This window comes from Pelophylax lessonae, assembly GCF_965119305.1.
Source record: "Pelophylax lessonae genome assembly, chromosome: 8".
NCBI lineage: Eukaryota > Metazoa > Chordata > Amphibia > Anura > Ranidae > Pelophylax > Pelophylax lessonae.
In genome coordinates this window covers 201536550-201552724 of record NC_138775.1, presented here as the reverse complement: position 1 = coordinate 201552724, position 16175 = coordinate 201536550, and the positions used below count along the sequence as shown (strand labels likewise).

Genomic DNA, 16175 nt, shown 5'->3' with positions numbered 1-16175 from the left:
TACTTAACAGGGTTTAGGTCTGGAGAAATGCTTGGCCAGTCCATCACCTTTACCCTCAGCTTCTTTAGCAAGGCAATGGTTGACTGGTTTGGTCGTTCTCACGTTAGAATACTGCCCTGCAGCCCAGTCTCCGAAGAGAGGGGATCATGCTCTGCTTCAGTAGGTCACAGTACATGTTGGCATTCATGGTTCCCTCAATGAACTGTAGCTCCCAGTTCCTGCAGCACTCATGCAGCCCCAGACCATTACACTCCCACCACCATGCTTGACTGTATGCAAGACACACTTCTTTGTACTCCTCACCTGGTTGCCGCCACACAAGCTTGACACCATCTGAACCAAATAAGCTTATCTTGGTCTCATCAGACCACAGGACATGGTTCCATTAATCCATGTTCTTAGTCTGCTTGTCTTCAGCAAACTGTTTGTGGACTTTCTTGTGCATCATCTTTTAGAAGAGGCTTCCTTCTGGGACGAAAGCCATGCAGACCAATTTGATGTATTGTGCAGCATCTGAGCACTGACAGGCTGACCCCCCCACCCCTTCAACCTCTGCAGTAATTCTGGCAGCACTCCTATGTCTATTTCCCAAAGATAACCTCTGGATAAGACGCTGAGCATGTGTACTCAACTTCTTTGGTCGACCATGGCGAGGCCTGTTCTGAGCAGAACCTGTCCTGTTAAACTGCTGTATGGTCTTGGCCACCGTGCTGCAGCTCAGTTTCAGGGTCTTGGCAGTAGTCTTATAGCCTAGATTAGGCCATCTTTATGTAGAGCAATAATTCTTTTTTTCAGATCCTCAGAGTTCTCTGCCCTGTGGTGCCATGTTGAATTTTCAGTGACCAGTATGAGAGGGTGAGAGCGATAACACCACAACGTCCTCTGTAAAACATGGTGGAGGCAGTGTGATGGCATGGACATGCGTAGCTTCCAGTGGCACTAGGTCATTGGTGTTTATTGATGATGTGACAGAAGCAGCTGGATGAATTCGGCAGGGTTTAGAGATGTACTGTCAGCCCAGATTCAGCCGAATGAAGCAAAGTTGATTGGACGGTGCTTTACAGTACAGATGGACAATGATCCAAATCACAGTGCAAAAGCATCCCAGGAGCTTTTGAAAGATAAAGGGCAGAAAGAGCCACAAAGAACAAGTAATGACAACTGCAGTTGGAGGCTAGTAAAACCTCAGAAAGGAGGAAACCCAGTCTTTTGGTAATGTCCATGGGTTCCAGACTTCAGGCAGTCATTGCCAGAAAAGGATTCTCAACAAAATATTAAAAATGAACATTTTATTTATAATTTTTCATTTGTCCCAATTACATACAAACCCCTGAAAATGGGGGGGAGGGCTGTATAAAAATAGCAGTTCCTAAAATCTGTACTTGATATTGATGTTCAACCCCTTGAATTAAAGCTGAAAGTCTGCACTTTATTTGGATTGTTTCATTTGATTTTATTCTAGTGGTGTACAGAGCCAAAAGTATGAAAATTGTGACTGTGTCCAAATATATATGGACCTAACTGTAGTACTGACTGTATACGAACTGTCATGTACCTGTGGACCGTGATTGCCTGACCTCTTTTTAAATCTAACTGAATTTCTTGTGGACCGTGATTGCCTGACCTTCTTAAATCTAGCTGAATTTCTTGTGATAGCCTACTGTTTTTTTTTTTTTCCCTCAAATTAGATGGTCTTTACTCTAAGTGTCCATCTATGTACTCCCTTATAGAACACTCATCTCGTACACGTTCATTGACCGGTTTGCTGTTTGATGTAAATTCTGAAAGCCTACAACATTGATTAAACAATGTTGTTCCAATGATTTGTGCTTTTAACAAATTCAGTCAGTAGAGGAGGTAAGTTGATACAGCAGGAGATGAGAAAGGAATGGAATGGTGCTTGGCCTAGGCCTTACAGGTTGCTCACAGAGAATGTGATCCTCTATGAATAACGTGAGGTTTTGTTAAATTTCTATGCCATAACCTGCTTTTTTTTTTTTATATTTCAATGCCTTAATTTAAAGTGGTTGTAAACCCCAGTCATGAAATCTGAACAATGCACATACTGTATTTCTGTAGTGTTTACCTGTCTCTCTCCAAAGCTCTAAGTGTCGTTTCTCTCTGGTGCGTCGTTCCTCTGTTATCAGCATGTGCCACCTGTCAGAAGTTTTCCCGACACATGCGAAACATTTGTGATGGGGGGAGGGAGCTCAGCACACAGCTGGTTTATTCAGAACACAGCTGTATCCTTCCTTCGCTCCTGCGCAGTGTGTGATTGGGGTGTGTCCCTTTCTTCCAATGAGCATTGTAACTGCAGCTCCCTCCTCTGAGCTCCTCACTCAGATGCAGAAGGATTTTATCACATATCAGCACTTTTTAATGGCTGTAGAGAAGAGATTGCTGCAGATAAATAAGTAAAACTTGCATAAGAGGATTTTTTATCTCTGTATAAGCTATTCACTTTATTGGGTATACGAGACCCCTTGGAGGAAATGCTCATTTACCATATTTGGAGCTTTACTTCCCAGAGTTCCCATCCATTCCCCAGGCGTTATGTGATATTGATAAACCTAATGAAAGTAAAAGTTCCTGGAGATCAGTAAATTGTAGGCTTTGTTTGCCCAACTGTCAAAAAGGAGAGTTTGGCAGGTGCCTCCAAATCACTGGATTTGAAAAAGTTCAGTAAACCATCAAGTACATCTTGTTTGCCAGGCACAATGCTTGGCTCTAAACTGAAAGCTTCAAAATGAATGCTGTGATTAGCCATTGGCCCAGTGGAGACTAAGCAACATGTAGGCTAATTTCTTTCCTTCATCCATGAGATGACTGTAGCCTAAAGGAGAGGCAGATAACTTTGGGTACAAGTAAACCTCTTTATTGACCATCATAATCTCTCTTTATCAGGACCCTGGAACAAATTATGAATATTCAAATAATCGAAACAATGTAGCTACAAAACCGATAAAGGATCTAACAAGTGAAGGGGAAATCACTGTGTCAGATGTGGAATTTAACTCTGTACTAGAGACAGAGGAAAGACGGTAATGCGGTTACCCAAGTCCATGTTTTGTTCGTTCTGTATTTTGCTGTGTCTACTGGATTGACAAACCTCGTAACATCTTTGAATTGTCTTCGCAGAGCCCAGCCTCGGTTCCAGTTCAGCTTGCAGGACTTCCATTGTTGTGCAGTATTAGGCAGAGGACATTTTGGAAAGGTGTGTTTTGTGAGAGATCATGAAAAGATACAGCTATTGATAGAACTTGTGTATAGTTTTATTGTGACAACTTTGTTCCTTTCAGGTGCTGCTGGCAGAGTATAAGAACACTAATGAAATGTTTGCAATTAAAGCCTTAAAGAAAGGAGATATTGTATCTCGTGATGAAGTTGACAGGTAGGTCTATCTAAAATCTATAAATTGTAAAGATGATTTTTTAAATCCAGAAAACTGAACAGTTACTATACAGTTTAGAAAAATGTGATTATTTTTTTTTTGGTCTGTCACACTGCCCTCTTGTGTACGTTTTTTATCAAACATTCCTGTCAGCGTTTATAATATTTTATGTCCTATTAGCTCAGCTCTCCTTGCTCTAGAGTGGCTGAAAAATCAAGTGAATTGAATTAGTGACATATTGCCCTCCACAACCAGTAAACAATTTCCCACTCGGAAATGCATGTTTGGACACAAGGTCCATTACATTATGGAGATCAGCTCTTTGGAACTTTTATTTTAATATAGGGTTCCCCCTATAACTAGAAATTTAAGCACGCACACGTTAATATTTGTTAAATACTCACTGCATTTTGTTAGATTTTAACAGTCAATAGACCGTGGGTTTGATAAATGGAGGTTCTTGCATGTATTACAGCTGTAATTGGTATGGGGGGTGTTAGCTGATGCATGCCATGTCATGCAGCAGCCTGCTCATCAGATATGTAGTCTAAATGGCCAGCTTTTTGCTGATGGCAGCTGTCAAAGTCACTGGATGTTTCAGAAGTGGAGCTCTCAGCATGCATTTGCCTTTCTTTTGCTCCACTAATGCTCAGTCATCAATCAGGAATGAGGAAACCTCAACCTGTGTAAGCTCTATTGTGATCCCCACTTGGAGTTCTCGCTTTAACCTCCCTGGCGGTATTTCCGAGTGTGGCTCGGGGTGGAATTTTAGTGCCATTAGTGGTAACCCCGAGCCACACTCGGGGTACCGCCAGGGAGCATCGCTGGATCCTGGTAGAGGGTACTTGCCTTGTCCCCGGGATCCCGCGATGTGTCCCTGCAGCATACGGCAGCCGGATCTTCCGCCCGATGCTGTGAGCCCCGGCTTCCGTCTCCTGCGAGCGTCACGTCGCAGGGGGATGGTACCAGCGGCAAATTCAAATAGTAAAAAAACACAAACACACTGATATATTGTAATCCTATTGGATTACATTACAAAATAAAATAAATTGCCCCCCAGTTCCCTTTCCTGCAGCTTTAATGTACTATATATATATATATATATATATATATATATATATATATATATATATATATATATATATATATATATATATATATATATATACATACACTTTAACTTATTTATTATAATTTATGATTTTGCGTTTCAAACTTTATCATACCCGAGATGTTATAAAGAACGCACAGTAAAAAAAAAAAAAATGTAAATAGTTGGATTGGGCTGCTCGTCCTTAATAATTGTACCGCTTTCAGTACCTAAAATCGGAAACAATCGTACCGCCAGGGAGGTTAACTACATAATTGTACTAGGCCATTTGTCAAGCACCAGGTTTCCTGCTCCTCTTACCAAGAAATACTGGGTATTTTCTTTGTTTTTGGTGCAGGGGAACACAGGAAAAGGTGAGTATGTGCTGCAAGGATCCTTGCTCTCGCTAAATATTTCCAATAGGTGATGTATTCTCATTTTTTCCTGTTACATTTCCTTTTAACAAACGGTTTTCTTTCTGCTGTACTTTAGCCTTATGTGTGAGAAGCGCATCTTTGAAACTGTGAATAGTGTGCGGCACCCGTTCCTGGTGAACCTGTTTGCTTGTTTCCAAACCAAAGATCACGTGTGTTTTGTGATGGAATATGCAGCGGGAGGAGACTTAATGATGCACATTCACACAGATGTTTTTTCTGAACCAAGAGCTGTGTAAGTTGTTTCTAAACTACTTCAGATATCTGCGGGGGTATGTTTTTTCCATAAGTGTAGAAAAGGCTGATTTGGCATGAATGGACTAATCTCCCGCTGTGGCTATTGTATTCTTAGTCTTAGCAGCTGTCAGAATTACTGCAACAGAAGCTGCATCTGATTGGATGTAGCCACTGTTCTTCTAACAATTTTATTCCCAGCTCCTTTGACTTCTCTATTAAAGGATGTTGGTCAGGAGGGTTGCCAGTAGGGTCACCCTTTAAGCTAATATTTGCCATTTTATCAGGAACCAAACAAAATATGCTAAGTTTTTAAATACTCTTTTTTTATGTTAAAGCACTTGAACTACCAACACAACAGCAAAATAGTTTAGTTGGGTTCTGCTAAAAGCTGTTTTTTTTTTGGCTTTTCATCCATCTGCAGCAGCCAGATTTACTAAAAAGTGATTGTTGCTTTGGTTGAAAATATTCCTCTCTGCATCTATATCAATAGATCTAACATGACTTGGTGTGCAGAGGTCCCTTTGGCTTGTGTAATGATTAACCACAAGCAGTTTTGCACATTACAGGCGCTCCAGACCAATTTTATTTTTTCTTAATGGACTGTTTTTTGTTTTCTTTGCATCCTGACTCTTGAGAAGGGCTTTCCCCAGCTTCCTGTCCCGATTACTATCATCTCTTGAATTTGAGTAGAGACGGCAATAAAAACCTGACTGAGGCTCCATCCCTTCTCCAGTCTGTCCATACTTAGGCAGGCCATACACTGTTCAAATCTTGTACAGTGTTTAGACAGGCTGAATGTACAAAGTTGTTCACTCTATCAACTTGGGTACCACCAGCATGCCAGGCTTTACCTGCGATTATCACTAGTGGCTGCTATAACCGCTTGCAATAATCGCGGTCTTCTCCCAGCAGGGACGGCTTATGACAGCTATAATGCATACAGTGCAAGATGAGAAACTCTTAGATAAATGGGCAGCACAGTGGTGTAGTGGTTAGCACTTTCACCTAGCAGCAAGAGGGTCGCTGGTTCGAATCTTAACTACGAAACTACCTGCCTGGAGTTTGCATGTTCTCCCTGTGCCTGCGTGGGTTTCCTCCGGGTACTCCGGTTTCCTCCCACACTCCAAAGACATGCTGGTAGGTTAATTGGATCCTGTATAAAAAAAAAAAAATTGGCCCTACTGTGTATGTATGGGAGTTAGGGACCTTAGATTGTAAGCTCCTTGAGGGCAGGGACTGATGTGAATGTACAATGTATATGTAAAGCGCTGCGTAAATTGACAGCGCTATACAAGTACCTGAAATAAATAAAATACATGAGAAGTAATTATATTTAAAGCTTATCTTCACTGCATCCAACCAAAAACACAATATCATTCATTTTTAATATTTAAAGCAGACTCCCCCATTCATCCATGTCTCCGTGCTTTATTTTGGTGAGAAATCTTTGAAAAACACCCCCTAGCATTTCTGGCCGTGACAATCTTGAGTAAGGGCAAATAATTCATATAGCATTTACTTACTGCCCTGAACTTAACACAATCTCTTGCATGCATACTTGATCTGAGAAAACCCCTCCTCTCCTCCCTTCCTGAAGACTCCTTGGATGTATGACATAATTTGCCTAGGCAGGAAATCGGGGAAGTAACTGAAGAAATGTAAAAAATAAAGGTTTAAAACAAGTAAATATGATATACTTTCCTATCTATTTACTTATTCTAGCAGCATGAGGATTAGAAATACAATGTTGATTGGGAGAGTGTAGTTCTACTTTAAACAGGGTTCCACTATATGATCACTACAGATCGATTATAATTTGGTGTTCTTTACATATATGCTATAGAAATGTGTCCAAGTAAGTTCTAGATTATTTACTAGAAATCAGAGTGCAAATCATCTATGCTGGTACAATGCCATTGGCCATCTTAGGATGAGTTTAAAGCCAATGGAAGATGTCAGCCATATTATTGAAAGTCCAACCTTCTGTTGCCTGATACACCTGGTCATTCCTTGTGACATAGGGAATGAAGTAATGTCTAGAAGCACCTGTTATGATTGGATGATATGTAGCAGGTTTGGGGGGGGAAACCACTTCTCTATTCACAATGCAACCCTGAAGGCACCCCGGTTGAATAAGGCTGGGTTAGATCATGTTAGATGTGTTATGCTGATAACCTTGCAGTGTGATGGCCATTGTTTGGCCACAGCCAACTCCTCCAGTAAATGTCTTTAGCAGGCTCAAATTACTGTCACAACTTGCTTGAATTAGGAGACGATCATGTCGTCGGCAGCACACAGAAAGGGGTTTAAGGATAAGTTCATCTTTAGAACATTACTTGCAACTATCAATTAAGTGGCTATAAAAATATTATGGTGTAATCATATAGATAGATGGATATATATCATCCGTCCCAAATTATTAGAAAATACACACCAGGAGGGGAGGGAAAGGGACTTTGAATGATGCCCAAAAGATCAAGCATTCGTACAAAAGAATAACATTTCATTTATTGCCACAACATATTAAAAACATTCCCAAAATTGGGAGTTGATGGAAAAATCTAAATCCATGTGACGCAAAACGGCACAGATTTTACAATATTGAGACACATTAAAGTAAATCCCAATGGTTCTCGTCTGGAACCCCAACGCGTTTTGACTTATTCAGTCTTCCTCAGGGGGATAATGGACATTGGAGTCGGGCTGGATTTTCTAAAGATATAACTTATGTTCAGAGAATATATATATACACATGAAGAACATCATGTCAAATGTTAAATGTCATATAAAGACAAGGCTAGTACAAGAGGACCATATTATGCTGGGGGTCCGTCCATAAGATGGAACCAGATGGAACTATCCTATATCCACAGTACTGAGTCCCGAGTACAAAGTACAAACAATTGCAACCTGGGCATTTGCGCTCTCATCTGTCTAGTAATAAGTAGATACATATAAGGAAAAGGTAAAAAAGAATTATGACTATATTAAGTCATATATGATTTGAGTGCTCAGAAAAGTCCAGAATGCTATATGTGAGTCCACAAATTCCACATACCTATGTGTAGAGACCAATGAATAAATTCAAAAAAGACTGTAAAAACACTCTAGGTGCAGTGGGTATCCATGCAGCATCACAAAGAGAGACGGTCCCAGTTTGTCCCAGAGAGCAGACTTTACCTAGATTATGTAGTAAGAGAGCAGTCAAAAAATCACCCAGTCATATACACAAAATTAACATAGGTGGATTTGATGCATGAAGAAGAAATGAACAGCAAAGACCCTTACCAGTATCGATGATCAGCATACACAAGCATTAGGTACATCAGCCATGTTACAGCATCCATGGAGCAATCAAACATACAAAGTAAGCACCTTAAATAGATGGTGGGCCCTGTCATGTGCACTAACAGGGCCAATCCTGAGCTTGTACCTTGGGCCAAAATTAGGCTCCCTGCTGTGCAGATGGGGAAGGGAGGCCCTGAGAGTTTGCCTGGAGACAGCTATTATCCTACTGTCCCCCACTGTCTCAAGCCGGAAACTGAGTGCGGCCGGAAGTGCGTCACCGCCAGAAGAGCAGTGACATCACAACCAGAACCAGAAGTTCTGCTGCCTCCATTCTAGCCACTTCTGGATTTTTCCTTTATTGACCAGGCCATTTTTTTGCGATTCGCCATTGCATTATTTTAACTGACAATTGCGCGGTCGTGCGACACTGTGCCCAAATAAACTTGATGTCTTATCTATCGTCCATTGACAGACGCAGTTCTTATGCTTCTTATACCATAGGGTTATGCTGCCCCCTACAGGAGTAGTACTAGGCAAGAAAAAATTCACTGACACGCCTACAGGGGCTGTGCTTCATGGCATAACCCCACACACACTCTGCCCCAAGCCAGTTTTCTTGGTGCCTAGTGAAGGAGTAGGACCTAGTTTTTTTGTTTCCTTCACTCTGTCCTAAGCATCCCAAGGAAATTGCCTTGCACTCTCTGGATGTGGTTCGGGCGATCAGGGTTTACCGGTTGGCCACGGAGTCTTTTAGGAAATCGGACTTTTTTTTTTTTTTAGTCTCTACTGAGGGATCTCGTAAGGGTTGGCTGCGTCTGCTGTGACTAGATCCAGATGGATTAGGCAGTGGTTGTACAGGCTTATTCATTGAAGGGTCAGGTTCCTCCTTTCCCTGTGACAGCGCGTCCTATCAGAGCGCTGAGTGCCTTTTGGGATTTTCATCATCAGGCCTCTTTTACTCAAGTGTGTAAGGCAGCGACTTACACGTCGTTGCATACTTTTACAAAATTCTACAAGGTAGTTTTGTTGGCGTCTTCGGATGCATCCTTTGGCCGCAAGGTTTTTCAGAATGCTGTTTAAAGAGACTTGTTTTTCTCTTTCAGGGGTTTATATTTACTTTCTATGGGTAAGCTCCTGTTGTTCCTGGTTGAGCTTTGTTACCCGGTTGGCAACGTTTAGCCTTTGGACAAACTTTACCTGTTTTTGTTTTTTCTTTGTTTCGTTCTTCCCACCCCCTCATGCCTACACTGCTTTGGGACATTGCAATGGTTAAGAAGCATAAGAGCTGCGTCTGTCAATGGACGATAGAGAAAACTGGATTTTTGTAAGAACTTACCGTAAAATCCTTTTCTCTGAAGTCCATTGACAGACGCAGCACCTGCCCCTCTGTTATGGGGATGGTTTGTGTCGTCTTTTTCACTGCTTGCTATGAAACTGGCTTGTGGCAGAGTGTGTGTGGGTTATGCCGTGAAGGACAGCCCCTGTAGGCGTGTCAGTGAATTTTTTCCTGCCTAGTACTACTCCTGTAGGGGTCAGCAATAACCCTATGGTATAAGCATAAGAGCTGCGCCTGTCAATGGACTTCAGAGAAAAAGATTTTATGGTAAGTTCTTACAAAAATCCATTTTCTCTGTCGCTCATTGACAGACGTAGTCCTCTTTGATTCACATCAATTGGGTTATGTTGTCTCCGCAGGAGTAGGACTAGGCAGAAAGAAAAAACGTTCTGGCTCCACCCTAGGGGCAGTCCCAGAGGGTATATCCTCCCTCTCTCTGCTACAGGAAATCAGTTTTTTTCTGTCTAGTCAGGAGTAAGGACCTAAGTTCCTTGCTGGGATCCTGGCAAGATTTTTTTTTTTAGAAAAAATATTTTTTTTAGGTAGTTTCTCCAGTGTTTTTTCCTGTGAGATCTTCAAGCAAATTACGCCGGATCTGGGCGACACTTGTGGTCACCCCAGCCGGCCTACGAGCGCGCGCAGACCATTGCATCGCGCTTGGTCGGCCGCGACACATTCAAGTAAGTATGCGGGGCCGGGCGACGGGCTGGATGTTGAGATCCAGTGGTCACCCCGGTTCTGCCTACGAGCGCGTGCAGACCAGAGCTCCGCGCTGGGTCAGCCGCGACAGAGTCCCATTGGAGGGACTGACCTTGCGAGTTAAAAGTCTCGCTTGGACGCCAAGAACCAGAGAGTCGAGGCGTCCGGAGTGGTCAACAACCCCCCACCCGGTGGAGAGGGTATTGTGAAGAGAGGGTGCCTGTCGGTTCGGTATGGTGAGTAAATGTTTCCTTTTCCTCGTTATGAGGCATTTTGGAATATGGGCCCCTCCATACATGGTCAGTATCCTTCTGACACTAAAAGTCCCCCTTGTAAATACAGCATGTGTTTGGTGGGCAAGCGGACTTGGTTTGGGAGCTAACACTCTACCCAGCAGACTGCAGTATTACAGCAGACATAGGAGGTATAATTCTACCTTGACTGTAGTGGACCTCCTGCAGAGCGATAAACCGCCATTAGCGTGGTATGCAGGTGAATGTGCTGGGAAAACGATACTTCGGCAATCCGCCGCCATTTTGCTGTAGACCAGGTACACGAATGTCGGCAGGTCACGCCGGCCGCCATTTTTTTGGAGTCTATTGTCTTCCGTATGGGGGCGGCCATGTTTGAAGAGCCCAGCTAACCTCGAGGAGAGCTGGGAACGCCGGAAGGCGTACACAGGGGGCGGAGCCACTTCCTTCTACCCGGGAAAACGAACACAGTTCTTCCCAGTCTGTAAGAGACAAACGCTGACTGCAGTTGTTAGGAAACTTCTCCGCATCGGGTGGTGAACCTTAAGGGGCCCTCTCTCTCTCTCTCTCTCTCTCTGTGGGGGTCAAGAAGAAGGTACACTGAGGGGCGCTATTGCGCTAGGGGGATACATATAAAAAAAAAAAAAGAGAGTTTTTTTCTGGCAAAGTGTCCTGGGTTAACATGGACCCTGCCACTCATGTATCTCCACCGGATCCCCTCGAGGTGTCTGCAGGATCCTCCAGCACCCCGCTTACGATTGAATCATTGTCAGCTATTATGGAGACCTTTGTGTCCCTGGTGGAAGTGGCTTGTCAGGGACAGGGCGCAAGGAAGCGACCCCCGCCTAACCCCATGTTATCTGAAACTTCGGATTCAGAATCTGAGCCTATTTCTGCAGTTGCAGGTACTTCATCTGGGATTGGTGTCTCGGGTACTGTCTCTTCAGACAGTGAGGAGGATGTTTCGGCATCAGCCATAGCCCGAGAGGAAGCGTTGGTAAACGCGCTAATTGTATCTGTTCAAGAAACCTTAAGATTACAGGGTTTTCCGTCGGAAGTAGCTGAGACTGAGATCCCCTTTGGGACTAAAAGACGCATCAAAGTGGCGAAGGTTTTTCCATTGCCCAAATGTTTTGGCAATCCGATCAAAGAAGAATGGAATCTGCCAAAACGCACTTCTGCTATTTCTAAACGCATTAACAGGCGTTATCCGTTTGAGGAAACCCTCATTAAGAAATGGACAGAACCACCTGTGGTGGATTCACCAATTGCTAGATTGAATAAAGCCACGGTTATTCCATTAGAAGACGTTCCGTCTTTTAAGGATCCGGTGGATCGCAAGATAGAAGCTATGTCTCGCACCATGTTTTCCTTGATTGGATCAGCTTTCAGACCAATAATTGCTATTGGGCTGGTTTCACAGACTGTAACTGAATGGACCAAATGGTTACGCCGGGACTTAGAAAAAATGCTAAGGGTAAAGGACCTCGTCAAAGACGAGGGCCTTCTTTTTCTGCTCACAAAAATTTTTTTCGTCCCGTGGGTGAAAAAATTAAGTCCTCCAAAGCTCCTTCAGGAGGCTTCAGGGGACGTTGGTCGGGCAAGCAAAAGCCCGCCCCTTCCAGACCTGAAGATAAGTCTACTAAACCCTGAAGGTGCGCCCCCACCCATAACTGGGGTGGGGGGACGTCTTCCCCGGTTCCTGGATCCATGGCTCTCCAGAATCCCGGACAAGTGGGTTTGTGAAGTCATAAGGTCAGGGTACAAGATTGAGTTTCGATCTCTCCCACCGGCGCGATTCTTCCCTTCCAATATCCGACTATCCCCGGATCGTTTAGAAGATCTGCGGAGAGCAGTCACGGATTTACTACAAGGAGTGGTAGTCCACGTTCCTTGGACAGAACGTTTTCAAGGGTTTTATTCAAACCTATTTACAATACCCAGGAAAGAGGGCAAAGTGCGTCCAATTCTGGACTTAAGGGCACTCAATTCCTTTGTCAACATAAGAAAATTCAAAATGGAATCCATTCGCACAGTAGCAGCCTTCCTGCATTCAGGGGATGTCCTAGCGTCCATAGACATCAAGGACGCCTATCTTCACATTCCCATTTACGCAAGACATCAGCGGTTCCTACGTTTTTCCGTAGAAGAGAACCACTATCAGTTTGTGGCGTTACCTTTCGGTCTTGCCACGGCTCACGTAAGGTGTTGGCCACAATGTTGGCACTACTGCGCCAAAGAGGCATATCGATTCTAGGTTACCTAGACAATCTCCTGCTTCATGCAGAGTCTCCACAGACCCTGCTACAAAACATAGAAATTACTATAATTTCTTTACAGGAATTCGGGTGGCTGGTGAACCAGCAGAAGTCATTTCTGGTTCCCACCCAGAGGCTCGAATATCTGGGTCTAATTCTAGACACATTCAGGACAAGAGTTTTTCCTTCCGGTAGGGAAACTCCGGAAGATTCAATCAGCAGTCCAGTTGTTACTATCCAACAGCTGGGCTTCCCTTCGGACTTGCATGAGGGTTCTGGGGTTGATGGTGGCTTCCTTCGAAGCAGTCCCATTTGCCCAGTCCCATATCCGAATTCTTCAGCAAGAGATTCTTCTCAGATGGAATCGGAATCCGGAATCCCTGGACTATCAGATCCGATTGAGCAAACAGACCAGAGAGTCTCTGGTCTGGTGGCTTCGGTCTCCGATGCTTAGCCAGGGAAAGTAATTTCTGCCAATATATTGGACGATGGTGACCACGGATGCCAGCCTATCCGGATGGGGAGGAATTCTTGGTCAGTTATCCGTTCAGGGACTTTGGTCCCCGGAAGAATCCAGGTTACCGATAAATGTATTGGAACTGAGAGCGATCAGACTTTGTCTGATTCACTGGACCGAGCAGCTCCAGGGCAGCCCGGTTCGGATCCAGTCAGACAACGCCACGGCTGTGGCTTATGTCAATCGCCAGGGGGGCACCAAGAGTGTCCGGGCGGCCAAGGAAGTGGCTTGCATTCTTCGCTGGGCGGAACGGTTTGTTCCAGCTATCTCTGCGGTGTTCATTCCGGGGGTGGAGAATTGGCAGGCAGATTATCTCAGCCGTCAGACTCTGGATCAGGGGGAATGGTCCCTCCATCCAGAAGTTTTCCACCAGTTGTGCCTACGTTGGGGCACCCCGGATGTGGATCTGTTGGCATCACGATTCAACAGAAAAGTACAGAGATTTGTGGCTCGCTCCCGCGATCCTCTAGCAGAGACCGCAGACGCGCTGGTCGCCCTGTGGGGGCAATACCAGCTAATGTATGCCTTCCCTCCTCTCGGGTTACTGCCAAGACTTCTTCGCAGGATAGAGGAGGAAGGAATTCCAGTAATCCTGGTAGCTCCGGACTGGCCTCGCCGAGCTTGGTACGCCGACTTGGTCAGACTGGTGGCGGACGTCCCGTGGAGACTTCCTCTCAGGGAGGACCTACTGTCTCAGGGACCGATCTTCCATCCTGCTTTACGATCGCTGGCTTTAACGGCCTGGCTATTGAGACCCAGGTGCTGAAGGACAAAGGTTTGTCAGCTTCAGTTATTCCTACTCTAGTTAAAGCAAGGAAAGCGACTTCCAGAAAGATTTATCATCGCACATGGAAGTCCTACATTGCATGGTGTGAACCCCTGGGGTTCCACCCACGATCTTATTCGGTTAGTCGAATATTAGCTTTTCTGCAACAAGGGGTTGAGCAGAAACTGGCCTTGAGCACTATCAAGGGTCAGGTCTCAGCATTAGCTATCTTCTTTCAGAAGCCTTTGGCTACTCATTCCTTGGTGCGGAATTTCATCCAGGGGGTGCGACATCTGGCTCCGCCAGTGCGTGCGCCGTTACCACCCTGGGATCTTAATTTAGTATTGTCGGTTCTTCAGAAACCTCCCTTTGAAGATATTAGGGAGATTCCTCTACCTACGTTGTCCCAGAAGGTGGCCTTCTTGGTGGCTATCACTTCTGCACGCAGGGTGTCAGAACTGGCTGCATTATCTTGTCGTTCCCCATATCTGGTGGTTCATAGAGATAAGGTGGTTCTTCGTCCGAATCCATCCTTCCTACCAAAAGTGGTTTCAGAATTTCATCTGAATGAAGAAATTGTATTACCTTCCCTGTGTCCTAAGTCCAGTCATCCTCGGGAGTTTGCTTTACACTCCTTGGATGTGGTCCGGGCGATCAGGGTATACTTGAAAACGACAGACTCGTTTCGCAAGACGGATTCACTTTTTGTGGTCCCGGATGGACCCAAAAAGGGGTTGCCTGCATCTGCCGCGACTATTTCCAAATGGATCAGGCAGACGGTGGTACAGGCTTATTCTATTAAGGGTCGGGAGCCCCCGTTCCCTGTTAAGGCGCACTCCACTCGGGCACTTAGTGCGTCATGGGCCTTTCGCCATCAGGCGTCAGTGGTCCAGGTATGCAAGGCGGCTACCTGGTCGTCGGTGCATACCTTTACAAAACATTATAAAGTTGATGTAATGGCATCGTCGGATGCCTCGTTTGGCCGCAAGGTTTTGCAGGCCGCAATTTGAGGAGACCAGTGGTCTACCTCGAGGGTTTTTTTCCGTTGGAAATTTTTATTTGAGTCTCATTCTTTGTTTATAATGAGCCTTTAAAACTTCTAGTTGGCACCAAGTGAGGCCTTCTAGATTGGATTTTGATTTCTGTCAATCCCACCCCTCATTTGTGGCACTGCTTCTGGATGTCCCAATTGATGTGAATCAAAGAGGACTACGTCTGTCAATGAGCGACAGAGAAAATCGGATTTTTGTAAGATCTTACCGTAAAATCCTTTTCTCTTAGCTCATTGACAGACGTAGTACCCGCCCCTCTATCATTGAGTTGGGTTAAATTCTCTGTTACTGCTTTACAACAGAACTGATTTCCTGTAGCAGAGAGAGGGAGGATATACCCTCTGGGACTGCCCCTAGGGTGGAGCCAGAACGTTTTTTCTTTCTGCCTAGTCCTACTCCTGCGAAGACAACATAACCCAATTGATGTGAATCAAAGAGGACTACGTCTGTCAATGAGCTAAGAGAAAAGGATTTTACGGTAAGATCTTACAAAAATCCGTTTTTTTTTCCCACAAATGGCTTCTTTTGGTTGTATTTGATCCCCTCTGCGATTATATATATATATATATATATATATATATATATATATATAATATATTTTTTTTTTGCGCTATAAACAAAAAAAACAGCGACAATTCTGGAAAAAAACCACAATATTTTTCTCTTTCTGCTATGTAACATTCCCAGTTTTTTTTTTTTTTTTAAATCAAACAATTTCATTGTTTTAATCCAATTTGTATACTGCTACATATTTTTGGTAAAAAAAAAAATCCCAATAAGCGTATTTAGATTGGTTTGCGCAAACGTAACCGCGTCTACAAACTAGGGTAAAGATATGTAATTTTTATTTGTTTTA

General features: G+C 44.0%; 1 protein-coding gene across 1 annotated transcript in view; it reads left to right on the top strand.

The window, feature by feature from the left end:
- The window catches only part of PKN2 (protein kinase N2), a 254573-nt gene that overhangs the window by 212077 nt on the left and 26321 nt on the right, over nt 1-16175 (top strand). Inside the window, exons 13-16 of the mRNA XM_082266674.1 lie at nt 2905-3041; nt 3139-3214; nt 3300-3391; nt 4974-5150. Of these exons, the coding sequence (XP_082122800.1) occupies nt 2905-3041; nt 3139-3214; nt 3300-3391; nt 4974-5150 (482 nt within the window). The remainder of the gene's footprint in view (nt 1-2904; nt 3042-3138; nt 3215-3299; nt 3392-4973; nt 5151-16175) is intronic.